Genomic DNA, 14,208 nt, shown 5'->3' with positions numbered 1-14,208 from the left:
CGGGAGGGTGCAGGTGGGTAGGTAGAGGTTGGGAGTGGTGTGTGGGTAGAGGCTGGGAATGGAGGGATGAAGGAGGGGTGATGGGTAGAGGTTGCGGCTGGTGGGATGATGGGGTATGGGGCTTGGGGGTGGGGTGGAGGACACAGGTGATACCATGGGCTTATATTGTTTCATTCTCTTCTTTAAACAGCATGAACATTACACAAAGCAGTATACATGCATCCATAAAGTCATTTACTCTGCACTTCAACCTTCAATGCTACCAAGCCAAGTCACATTTTATTAAATATCCAGTAAAACTGCAGTTACGATGTACCTGTCTCTTCTGTTGGGTGCTGCAGTTAGTGACTGCACAATGAATTATGGGAACTGAATACGATGAATAGTGAGTAGGTTACTGGTAGCCAATCGGAATGCTTGCAGTTTCCTGTGGTTTGTATATGAAGTTAGCTATTATTTTATTGTATTTGGTTAGACTTTAACTTTACTGTCAAAATTTACAACAAAATCAGAAATAAAGACATAAAAACAGGTTACTGCAATGATGAACATATCTCAGGCTCAGTTACACTTCAATCTATTTCAGCAATTGTATTTCTGTGTTGAGATTTACTGGCTTCGCCTACTCACAATGAAATTTTCAATTTGCTGCCTAATCTAAGCCTTGTGATTCATTACAAGTCAGTCAAAAGCAAATGTAATCATATCATTTACTTCCCATCACTCATCACACAGTTCCCAACTGGAGTACTCAATAGAAGAGACAAGTACATGTACATGCACTTCAACCAAATATCCATTTTCAACTATCTTACAATTGAACCAATAACTGGGTGGATTCACCACAAAATGGGCAATGGGCAATTTTCAGGTGCCACACATTGCTAAAGTACTGCGATAATTATTGAAATCCTTTTTACTTTTAGTAGTGTTTTCTTATTTTTGACACTGACTGTAGACAGGAAATGAGTAAATAATAGAGAATATAGAATGATCTGGCACATGAGAGTACATCACCAATACCTAAGAGACCTCTTAATTTGGGGTAAATACGAATACAGAACACACAAACCATGGGTCTTGCTGGGGTGGATGGCTTGAGTTCCTCTATAATACAGATAGTTGTGTCAAAGGTGTAACCACATTGAAAGGGTATCTCTAGGGAGGCCAGGCTAACCTAAGGTTCCCAAAGGGTGCAGCAGCCTTTTCAGTAGCTGGACAAGTAAAAGTCTGGGAGACTGACTGATCTGGCCTCTATTGGACAGCAAGGTTTCACTATGTTGGTGCTAGGAACAGCTGAAAGTGAGAGAAAACTATAGCTATTATAAGGAATGATTTTGTGATGGGATTAGAAACTTTCAGGGGTGATGGAGAAGGGCAAATGAATCAATTTGAGGTAAGGGAGACCAGTCAAGAACAACCAAGTTTAAAGTTATAAGCAAAAATCATTCTCCTAACTCGGGCAGTAGATCCCTTCTACTGCAAGCTCTTTGCTTTTCATATTTTTGGAGGAGGTAGTTTGGACCAAAACAAAATAAGTGTCTAATAAACATGGGCTCTAAAACATTAATCTTAAGAATTATGAGCACCTGTTAAGTAGAAGGGAATGTTTCACAGTAGCAAAGGTGAAGTGGTGTTCATAGCTCTTTAGGTATGAACTTTAGATCTCATGTTTACTGGACTTTTTTTTTTTATTTTGGTTGCTACAACTTCCTCCCAAAATACGGAAAACAAAAAGCTTCAGTAGAAGCAGTTCACTGTCAGAGGTATCAAAATGCTTTTTGATTATAATTTTTGACTTGTTTCCAGACCAGTGTTCCTTACCTCAGATTACTTCGTTTACCCTTTCCCTCACCCCTGAAAGTTTCTAACATTATCACAGCATCACCCTAGATTTCCCATGAAGTTAGTCTGTCCTTCCCAGGGACACCCCTCTAGTGTGGTTGCACCTATGGTGCAACTACCTGTATCGCGGAGGTACACAGGCCACTCCCACCTCAGTAAGATCCACGATTGGTGCATGCTGTACCCCCCCCCACACACACACGAGAACTTTTCAGGCCTTTAGGTATTGGTGATGTACTATTGTGTGCCACAGCATACCATGATCTCTATCATACAGCTTCAGTGTCATTCATCTCTACACCCAGGATAGAGAACTTACAAAGGGAAATGGATGAGTAAAGTTAGATCTTTCGGGAATTTAGTGCAGTGCAGTGCAGTGCAGTGCAGTGCAGTGCAGTGGCAGGAAGAACAGGACTTTTGTTCAGGTCAGTACAATGTTATCAACACAAACTCAATTACAGGTAATACTAGATAAGGTCTAATAATACATAAAGAAATAGGAAAGCAGATAAGCTATGATGACCAGCTCGTTGAATGTATTGTTGTAGCCAACATATATGTGAACATCCACTACAGTAGTTCATATTTATATGCCTACAAGCACTACAAGAAAGTTAAAAAAGTGTATTAAAAGATAAAAAAAGATCACTGAAATAGTTAAGGGAGATCAAAATGTAATTATGATTGGGGACTGAAATTTGACAGATAGAAGAAGACAAGAAGGAAAAATATTAGAACATTAACTGGGGGAGAGGATGAAAACAATTTAATCATTGCTAATACTTCATTTACAAATCTTGGAAGAAGGCTGTGTACAAAGGAGACACGTGGAGACACCAGAAGGTTCCATACACAGTTAGAAACCAGATTTTTAACTGCAAAACATTTCAGAGGCAGATATGGACTATGATCATAATTTACTGGTTATCAACTGCAAATTACAAATAAAGAAACTGCAAAAAGGCAGGACTTTAAGGCGATGGGGTAATGTAAAGTTGAAGTAATCAGTAGCTGTTGAGAGTATCAAATGGAGCATCAGGCAGCAACTGACAAACAGTAGAAAGGCATACAGTAGAAGACGAGTGGATACCTTTGAGAGATTAAGAGATGAAACAGCGACAACAGCAGAGACTCAATTAGATAAAAAGATAAGGCCTCATACTAATTCTTGGATATCATAGGGGTTATTTAATCTAACTAATGGAAGGAGGAAATAAAAATACTGCAAATGAAGCAAGCAAATGGGAATACAATGTTACATTACATTATTTATGTAATTTTTCGCATTTTTTCCACCACTATGGATCCTTGCTCCTTTCATCTGCATCAATACAGAAAAGTTTCCTTACCCCCAGCCAGAAGCCAGTACCACATACCATTCCTACGTTGTCACTTGGCTCATGGAATCCCCCCAAAAGGCCTTACCATCAAATCACCCATCTCCGGCTACCACCCTCCTTCCACAACGACCTCCACCTGTACAAATACTGCCAATCTTTAGTCCTCACTATCATAGTCCTGCAAAACTGTATCAACCAAGCCCAAACCTCCTTGCAGTACCTTCCCTCCATCTGCAAAATTCTCCTGCTATGCAATCCCAAATTGCTGGAACCCATAACACACATTGAAACTCTTTGCCTCCAGGAACTAGAGCAACATTCACAACATCACATCAAAAAGCTCTCCGCCCTGTTCATTTCCTACTCCCACCCAGGAGTACCACTGTCCACCACCTCTACAACAACCTCAAAACCTCTACAACAACCTCCAAACCTCACCTACGTCCCCTCATAGCTGACCAACCCAGTCTCAAAGACCTACTACACTTATCCCACCATAAAACACCCTCCCACCACCACGCAGAATCCAGAACCTAAACAGATCCAAAACACAGTCACGAACCTTTCCCCCAGAAGCCTTAGCTCCACAGAAATATCAGTCCTTTCCAAAGGCCTCATCTTCTGCCCCACTCCCAAATTCTATCAGGCAGGACTTGTTTAAGACCTTCTCCCATTCCCTATGGAGGAAACACTTTTTCGCCACCAATCAGACTCAACCAAAGACCAATGTTGAACTCTGCCTAATTCAGTTCACATTTCTATGCAATCACAATCCACCCCCACTGCCCCTAAATCACCCCGTTAACTTTCCAGAATTTCTTAACCTTGGACCCTACCTCACTATCATTCCCCAAATCACTCAACATGCAAACTAACCTTACATCCACAGAAAGAACAGCAGTCCACCATATAAAAACTGATCCTAACCTTATAATCCTGCCTGTGGCAAAGGCTCCACCACTGCGGTTTTGAACTGCAAGGATTACCTGGCACAAGGACTCTGCCAGCTGTCAGATACATCCATCTATAAACCTTCCACAGTGACTCCACTCCAGAAATCCAGCAGGTGCTCATCACTCCTCAAATCCTTAGACCCATCCCAGAACCTCTCCACAGAGTCCATCTCTCTACTCACCCCTAACCACTTCCCACACTCCTACCGTCTACATGCTTCCTAAAGTCCACAAACCTAACCACCCAGGGCACCCCACTGTGGCTGGTTACTGTGCCCCCACTGATGGAATCTTTGCTCTCATAGACCAACACCTTCAACCTATTACCTCCTACATAAAAGATACCAACCATTACCTCCACCAACTCTCCACAGTTCCTGTCCCTTTACCATGCAGAGCCCTGCTTGTCACTATTGATGCCACCTCCCTTTACATTAACATCCCTAATGCCAATGGCCTTACCACTCCTGAATATTTCCTTTCTCAACGCCCGACAGATTCCAAAATAACAACCTCCTTCCTAGTCACCATGAACAACTATATCTTCACCCACAATTACTTCTCCTTTGAAGGCATTGCCTACAAACAAATACAAGATACAGCTATGGGCACCTGCAAGGCACCTATTCATGGGCCATCTAGAGGAACACCCAGAAACCTAAACCACTCACCTGGTTCAGATTCATTGATGACATCTTTGCAATCAGGATCGAGGATGAGGACACCCTACCCACTTTCCTCCAGAGCCTCAACAACTTCTCCCCCATTTGCTTCACCTGGTCCTACTCAACCCAATAAGCCACCTTCCTAGATGTTGACCTCTACCTTAAATATGGCTACATTTACATCTACATTTAACTCCGCAAGCTACCCAAGGGTGTGTGGTGGAGGGCACTTTACGTGTCACTGCATTACCTCTCTTTCCTGTTCCGGTCGCGTATGGTTTACAGGAAGAACGACTGCTGGAAAGCCTCCGTGTACACTCAAATCTTTTTAATTTTACATTCGTGATGTCCTCGGGAGGTATAAGTAGGGGGAAGCAATATACTCAATACCTCATCCAGAAACGCACCCTCTTGAAATCTGGACAGCAAGCTACATCGCGATGCAGAGCGCCTCTCTTGCAGAGTCTGCCACTTGAGTTTGCTAAATATCTCCGTAACCTTATCACACTTACCAAATAACCCTGTGACGAAACGCGCCGCTCTTCTTTGGATCTTCTCCACCTCCTCTGTCAACCCGACCTGGTACTGATCCCACACTGATGAGCAATACTCAAGTATAGGTCGAACAAGTGTTTTGTAAGCCACCTCCTTTGTTGATGACTACATTTTCTAAGCACTCTCCCAATGAATCTCAACCTGCCACCCACCTTACCAACAATTAATTTTATATGATCATTCCACTTTAAATCGTTCCGTACACATACTCCCAGATATTTTACAGAAGTAACTGCTACCAGTGTTTGTTCCGCTATCATATAATCACACAATAAAGGATCCTTCTTTCTATGTATTCGCAATACATTACATTTGTCTATGTTAAGGGTCAGTTGCCACTCCCTGCACCAAGTGCCTATCCACTGCAGCTCTTCCTGCATTTCACTGCAATTTTCTAATGCAACTTCTCTGTATACTACAGCATCATCCGCGAAAAGCCGCATGGAACTTCCGACACTATCTACTAGGTCATTTATATATATTGTGAAAAGCAATGGTCCCATAACACTCCCCTGTGGCACGCCAGAGGTTACTTTAACGTCTGTAGACGTCTCTCCATTGAGAACAACATGCTGTGTTCTGTTTGCTAAAAACTCTTCAATCCAGCCACACAGCTGGTCTGATATTCCGTAGGCTCTTACTTTGTTTATCAGGTGACAGTGCGGAACTGTATCAAACGCCTTCTGAAAGTCGAGGAAAATGGCATCTACCTGAGAGCCTGTATCTAATATTTTCTGGGTCTCATGATTAAATAAAGCGAGTTAGGTCTCTCACGATCGCTGTTTCCAGAATCCATGTTGATTCCTACAGAGTAGATTCTGGGTTTCCAGAAATGACATGATACGCGAGCAAAAAACATGTTCTAAAATTTTACAACAGATCAATGTCAGAGATATAGGCCTATAGTTTTGCGCATCTGCTCGACGACACTTCTAGAAAACTGGAACAACCTGTGCTCTTTTCCAATCATTTGGAACCTTCCGTTCCTGTAGAGACTTGCAGTACACAGCTGTTATAAGGGGGGGAAAGTTCCTTCACGTACTCTGTGTAGAATTGAATTAGTATCCCGTCAGGTCCAGCGGACTTTCCTGTTGAGTGATTTCAGTTGCTTTTCTATTCCTTGGACACTTATTTCAATTTCAGCCATTTTTTCGTTTGTGCGAGGATTTAGAGAAAGAACTGCAGTGCGGTCTTCCTCCGTGAAACAACTTTGGAAAAAGGTGTTCAGTATTTCAGCTTTACGCGTGTCACCCTCTGTTTCAATGCCATTATCATCCCAGAGTGTCTGGATATGCTGTTTTGATCCACTTACTGATTTAACGAAAGACCGGAACTTCCTAGGATTTTCTGTCAAGTCGGTACATAGAATTTTACTTTCAAATTCACTGAACGCTTCACGCATAGCCCTCCTTACGCTAAACATTTCTACTTCGACATATGCCACCCATTCCATACCAAGAAATCCCTTCCATACAGCCTAGCCACCTGTGGCCATCGCATCTGTAATGACGAGCAGTCCCTCTCGAAATATACCGAGGGTCTCCAGAAGCCTTCACAGACCGTAAATATCCTCCCAACCTTGTACAAAAAGAAAAATCTACCATGCCTTTTCTTTCCAGTCTCCCATCACCTCCCAAAAGGCCCACAGTCCAGCCACGGAGCAACATTCCCCTCGTAACTCAGTACCACCCAGGACTGGAGAACGGAATTACATTCTCCATCAGGGTTTCGACTACCTCTCGTCATGCCCTGTTCAATCCCTCACACAGTGTTATTCTGTCATTCCCTGAACCTACACAATATACTCGTCCATCCTCACACAGCCCCTGTTCCCAATCCTTTACCTCATGGCACATACCCCTGTCATAGATCTAGATGCAAGACCTGTCCCATACATTCTCCCACCACCACCACCACCACCACCACCACCACCACCACCAACTCCAGTCCGGTCACAAATTACAGGGCTACCTGTGAAACCAGTCATGTGATCTACAAGCTAGGCTGCAACCTTTGTGCTGCATTCTACAAGGGCACGACAATCGACAAGCTGTCTGTCCGCATGAATGACCACCGACAAACTGTGGCCAAGAAACTTGACTGCTTCACTACCTGTGCCATACGGATCCTTCCCACTAACACCAGCTTTTCTGAATTGCACAGGTGGGAACTTTCCCTGCAATATATCCGATGTTCCCGTAACCCTCCTGGCCTCAGCCTTTGTTAGTCATTGTCCTCGCCCATCCAGCCCCTTCCCTGTTCCCATTCCAGCACTACACAGCCTCCAGTCCACCATCGCAACCAGTCTTTTTACTTCTCTCCTTGTCCGCTCCCTGACCCTTCCCCCCCCCCCCCCCAATCTCTCCCATGCCCACCATCTAACCTCTCGACTACACAGTTGCCTACCCTCTCTCCACCTCGTCCCTGCACGCTCCCCAGCAGCACTGCACTGTCCACTACCCATACTCTACTATCCCCCTACTCCCCCTCCCCACCCCAGCCTCCTCCTTACCCCAACCCAGTCACCACTCCCATTATGCACTGGTGCTGCTGCTTGTAGTTTGGCCTCAGTTGCCTGAGACTGCAGTGGTGTCTGTGTAAGCTGCGTTTGCATGATTATATGGATAGAGAGAGAGAGAATTTTTTATGAAACCTTTCTGGCCGAAAGCTTTATTTGTGACAGTCTTTTTGCTGTGCCTATCTGCACCTCAGCATCTCCGCTATATGGTGAGTGGCAACTTTCCTTTTCATAATATTGTTACATTCCATCCTGGATTTGCCATTGTTCAACTGGGAATACAGATGTATAAAAAATGAAACTGACAGGAAATGCAAAATGGAAAAGCAGGAATGGATGTATATGAAATAAAGGATGCATGACTAGGGAAACATAGAATTTGAGTTTCATTTCCTTCTTCGAGCACACTGATGGAACAGTGGAAGTCCTAGAAGCAGATACGACTACAAGGCAGAGTACATACTAGTAATATGGTGTTTAAAATCTTTCTGAAATTTTGTTGTTTCAGAAAAAAATTTACCTAAAAAATATGCACTTATTTGGCCAAAACCAAATGTTACATCTTCCAGTCCTTATCAATTTCTTGTGCAGAACATGACATGTTCCACAAACTTTCACTCGTTAAGCATGCCAAGAAAGCCTTACAAAACATAAATTTCCTTTTACCTTCACTGGGCAGATAACAAAAAATGCTATATAATGTGGTACCGTATTTACTCGAATCGAAGCCGCACTTTTTATCCGGTTTTTGTAATCCAAAAAACTGTCTGCGGCTTAGAATCGAGTGCAAAGTAAGCGGAAGTTCTGAAAAATGTTGGTAGGTGCCACCACAACTAACTTCTGCCATCTAATATGTGAAGTGCTACACAGGCATGCTTTGCAGGCACAAAGATAAATACTGGCACCAAAACCTTTGCGTCAGTAAATAAATTTATAAAAAACAGGTGGAAGACGAGCTTTTTTTTTCTCCGCCCCAGGTTTCGACCACTGCATTTTCATACATTATCCAAAGAAGTAAATACAAATTCCGTATTGTTCATCTTCGAATGTAGCAGCATTTCAATGTACTACGAAAATCCAACTGGCAAGACTGTTTGGGATGTTTGTCAATATGGCCAACTGTACGTTCTGAATTTTTTCCTACTTATGAGAAGAGATGGTTGCTAATAGGAACTTTTATGAATTGTGAATCACTTGCAGTATTCTCTTCACCATAAGAATAATACGAATACAAACGTTTTGCCATGTATTCTTTCATGTTTCCTGCTATCTCATTTAAATCCTGTCTGCCTAATAAACTACGAAACTAATGTGAGACAACAGCAAACGCGGAAGAATATACATATCATGTCTTATGCCTAATAGTGATACAGTCAGAAATGAAGCACGGCAATTGACTGGATTTTTAAATCTAAGATGACTAGTTTCTGTGCAGAATGTAATATACTAAAGAGGCGTCTGCAAAGATTTTCAAACGGACAAAAATTTTCGCTAAACTCTCGTTCAGAACATCATCTATCATACGCAGCCTATTATTTGGTTCTTGTTGACCATTATCAAAGAAAGCAGCAGTGTAAGTAACAACAAATAGCAGTCTCTTGCCATTGTTTCGCTAATAAGACAATTCCTCTTTCTTTTTCTAATTGGTAGCGCGCACGAAAGCAAGCCATGCCGCGAGCGGCGACAGGTTGTAAACACTCATTATCAGAATGCGACAAACAAGGCATGACACAGTACAGTAATGCATTTTCAGCTTATAGTGACGTAAACACCTATAACAAAGAGAACAGCACTTATCAGATCAAAGAAAAATAAGCAATCAATTCAAACCAGACGAAGCACATGAAAAACGAAGGGTACCCGTATAAATACGCACGGAGTGCCTGACGCAAGCAATGGCTACCTGGTAAAGCTTAACTGCTAAGCTTACGACTCGAACCAAACTACTTAAGTTGTATCGTCATTCATTCTACCTAAATTGTGTCTCATATTACAATGGACCAACTTTGTTTCGATTTGGTGGTGCGGCCTAAAACTTTTCTCTCCCTTTGGATTTCGACTCTCAAATTTCAGGTGTGACTTAGATTCGGGAAAATTTTGTTTCCTTTATTTCGAGTCTCATTTTTCAGGTGTGGCTTAGATTCAAGTGCGGCTTAGATTTGAGTAAATACGGTACATGACACCAGCTCACAAATAATTTTATATTAAAATGAATTAAAAAAAACACATGCAATTTTTTTGGTTTTTATTTTTATCACACACAGTATCTTACCACGAATAAATTCATTGCAGCATTGGCCAATGTCCTTCCCTTCCCAACCGTCTATTGATTTTTGAAGCTCATTTGTCTTATCCAGAGCAATCTGTCTCCTCACTCTACCATGCATTCGAATTCCACTCTCTCTGTAAAAACATAGTTTATAAATAAAAGTACGAAACAATGAAACGTTTTTCTAGCACAGGGATTATAGTGTATACCTCTTTGGTAAGTTTCCAACTGTCTGCAAAAGTTCCGTTTGAAGTGGCTTCAACAGGCCTTCCACCTGTTCCAAGCTCTCTCTGTCTTCGTCAATGGGTGTCAATCTATGCAAAATCTGTAAATGAGCACAAGACAGTATACTAAAGATGCTACTGCTGTAGTATTGGTAATCTAAATCATCACTAAGTTTGTAACTAATTAGACAATAATACAACAAAAATAATCAATTTTCAAAAATATAATGTAATTAAATAAAAAAATCAACCTACCATGTAATGTCAGGAGGAAACATACATCAAGGTACAGAAATCTGCAAGCTTTTGGAGCCAATGGATCCTCCTCATGGCAAAAGTGTTGAAGCGGAAGGAAAATGGGTGAAAGAAAAGGACTGGTAAGGTTTAGGAAATGTGAAGGGTTTGGGGATGTTGCCAAAACCCCAAGTCAGGGGAGGCTTATCAGATGCGATGAGAAGGAAAGACTGATTGTTGGGGAGTGCACTGGAATCTTTGAAAACCTGACAGCTTAAAGGTGGAAGATAGGGTAATACACACAACAGAGATCACTGACAAAACATCATGCACAGCTTAAAAAAAGTGGAAAGGTAAGTACATCGTATATGGCAGAGGTGGGGTGATGGGATAAATAGACTCATCAGAAAACAGAAGATGCAGAAAACTAAAAGAGAGAGAAGAAAGGAATAGTTACTGGGATGAAATGTTGAGACTGAAGAAATTAACGTAAATTAAGGTCAGGAGGGTGGCGAGAACCAAAGTAACATTGTAACGCCAGTTCCCACATGTGGAGTCCAGAGAAGCTTGTGTCTGGGCAAAGAATCCAGATGAAACGTGTGGTGAAACAGGCAGATCATGACTTTCTTGCTATAGAGCACACTTTGCAACAGGGTAATGTTTGTTGCCAGTATAAACACTCCGCCTATGGCCGTTCATCCTAACTGATAACTTTATGATAGTCATGCCAATGTAAAAGGCCAAATGGTGTTTACATAACAGCTGGTAAATGACGTGTTGTTTCACAAGTGGCTCTCCCTTTGAGCATGTTTTGCCAGTTACAGGGCTGCTAAAGTAGTGACTGGAGGACACATTGGAAAACGCTTACAGAAGCCATAGGGTGGGCAAATAGATGTAGGAGGAGCATAGGGTCTGGCAAGGATATTACCTCATTTCAGGGCTCAATTTTAGAAAGTTATAGCCTTGTCGAAGTTTCCGATCAATACATTCAAGACCAGGATAGCACTGAGTGACAAGAGGTCTATTCCAAAGTTGCTTTTATGAGGGATCAGCAGTAACAGGATTAAATGTTATGGCTCTGGACATATCCACCTGAACTAGGCTTATGGGATAATTAATCAAGTGAAGGCTGAGGTGAGTATGGTGGTGTATTGCTGTACATAATCAGCATCTGAACAAGCATGTTTCCCTCAAATCCCAAAGCTGTATGAGAGGGAACGTTTGACATGGAAAGGACAGAGACTGTGAAAATGTAAGTACTGTTGTTTATTAGCAGCTGACCCTTGGTGAAGGTGATGTCAGCTTCAATGAAAGTCATATGGGATTCGGAATAAGACCACATGAAATTTGGTTAGGAGAATGTACTTAGAGATTCCAAGAATTATAACAGGTCAGCCTCACCATGAGTCCATATGGCAAAGATGTCAAGATGTCATCAACACATCTAAACCAAATCAGGGGCTGAGTTTAGGGACTTCCATTCCAAGCAACCCATGAAAAGGTTAGCATAGGAAGGACATACCCTGGTTCCCATGGCTGTGCCCCTAATCTGTTTGTTTGTCTGCCCCTCAAAGGTAAAATATTATGGTGTGCAGGGAGGATGTTATACGTATGGTATCAGGTGTCCACTGAGTGTGGTAATGTTCAGTAACACACACGCCACATTACGTGGCACATGTCGGTATAGAGAGAGGTGTCATCAATGTTAACAAGCAAGGTGTGTGGTGGGGCTGGGGTGGGAACAGACTTCAGATGAGCTCAGAAATGGGTGGTGTCTTTAATAGAGGAGAGAAGATTTTGTACCATATGTTGCATGTGTTGGTCAACAAAGGCAGATATACATTTGGTAAGTGCTTTGAAGACAGTAACTATGTGACTGCCAGGGTGACTGTGTTTGTGGATCTTAGGAAGAAGGTGAAAGGTGGGGCTGCGTGATTTGGGTAGGACAACATGTTCTATGGGGTTTAAGGAGGGACTGTACGTCAATTTGTATCACAGGGATGGGATCTCGATGGCAGATACCATCGTAGATGTGTCAGACAGCTGGCATAGACCCTCACTTACATACTGGTGGGAACCAGTCAAAGCACCACAGTGGTAGTCATCAACTAGTGACTACCATCCTCCTCCTAAGGGACGCATTGGTAGATACCTTGTCTGCTGGGAGCATAAGAATGGAGTCATCAACTGATCCTCTATGTACAGCATTTGCCATGCAGATCCCATCCTTGTCATACAAACTGACCTACAGTCCCTCCTTAAAACCTCATGCCCCTCACAAGGACTAACACCTCAATCCACAGAACTCCTTACCCCCATCCAAAACATACATTTCCACCTTTGACCTTCTTCCTGAGATCCCCAAACCCAATCACCTTGCTGTCCCATGGTTGCCGGCTTCAAAGGACTTGCCAAACATATACCTGCCTTTGTTGATAAACACCTCTTATTTTAAGGCACCAAGCATTTCCTAGATCGTCTGAAATCTGTCCCTGTCCCATTCTTACCACACACCTTGACTGTTACCATTGATGCCACCTCACTCTATACCAACATCCTCCATGAACACGTTCTGTCTGCTACTGAATATTTCCTTACTCAACGCCCAACCAATACCAGGCCTATTGTGTCCTTCCTGCTCACCTTAGCCAACTTTATACTTACTAGGAACTATTTTATCTTTGAGGAGCAGGCAATATAAACAGATCAGTGGTATGGCCATGGGACCCACAATAGTATCTTCCTATGCCAACCTTTTCATGGTTTGCAAGGACATGGCTTCCCGGAGTCCCTAAACCTTCAGCCTCTGGTTTGGTTTAGATGCACTGATGACATCACATTGATGAAAACATGTGTCCCAGCCGTTATGTAAACACCATTTGCTCTTTTACATTGGCAACACTACCACCAATTTATCTGTTAGGACTAATGGGCATACACAGAGGGTGTATACTGGCAATGAACAATATCCTGTTGCAGAACATCAGAACATGCTCCTACAACATGGCAGTCATGAACTTGGTGCCTGTTTCACCACATGTGCTATTTGAATTCTTCCCTCAGACACCAGTTTCTCAAGACTCCGCAGGTGGGAATTGGTGTTACAACAAGTTTTGGTTATTGCCACCCTCCTGGCCTTAATTTATGCTAATTTCTTCAGTCTCACAATTTGTTCTCAGTAACTATGCCTTTTTTCACTCCCTTTTAGTTTTATGTATCCTGAATTTTCTGACGAGTCTATTTTTCCCCACACCCCACGTCCGCCACATACAATGCACTTACCTTTCCACTCGTTTTAACTTATCCACAATATTCTGTCAGTATCCTCTGTCTTGCATTAACACCCCATCTTCCACTTAAGCTTTCAGGTTTTCAGATCTCATCCAAGGCAGTCCCCAATAATCAGTCTTTCCTTCTCATCCTGTCCAGTGTCCGCCCCCAGTAGCTGAGTGGTCAGCGTGACAGACTGTCAATCCAAAGGGCCCGGGTTCGATTCCCGGCTGGGTCGGAGATTTTCTCCGCTCAGGGACTGGGTGTTGCGTTGTCCTAATCATCATCATTTCATCCCCATGGATGCGCAAGTCGCCAAAGTGGCGTCAAATCGA

General features: G+C 42.6%; 1 protein-coding gene across 1 annotated transcript in view; it reads right to left on the bottom strand.

The window, feature by feature from the left end:
* The window catches only part of LOC126203934 (protein son of sevenless), a 168,431-nt gene that overhangs the window by 112,346 nt on the left and 41,877 nt on the right, over positions 1–14,208 (bottom strand). Inside the window, exons 8-9 of the mRNA XM_049938330.1 lie at positions 10,355–10,470; positions 10,149–10,279 (exon numbers count right to left, since the gene is read on the bottom strand). Of these exons, the coding sequence (XP_049794287.1) occupies positions 10,149–10,279; positions 10,355–10,470 (247 nt within the window). The remainder of the gene's footprint in view (positions 1–10,148; positions 10,280–10,354; positions 10,471–14,208) is intronic.

The sequence above is a fragment of the Schistocerca nitens genome, chromosome 9 (genome assembly GCF_023898315.1).
Source record: "Schistocerca nitens isolate TAMUIC-IGC-003100 chromosome 9, iqSchNite1.1, whole genome shotgun sequence".
Taxonomy (NCBI): domain Eukaryota; kingdom Metazoa; phylum Arthropoda; class Insecta; order Orthoptera; family Acrididae; genus Schistocerca; species Schistocerca nitens.
Note: the sequence above shows the minus strand (reverse complement) of the source record. Positions and strands in the feature narration are given on the sequence as shown.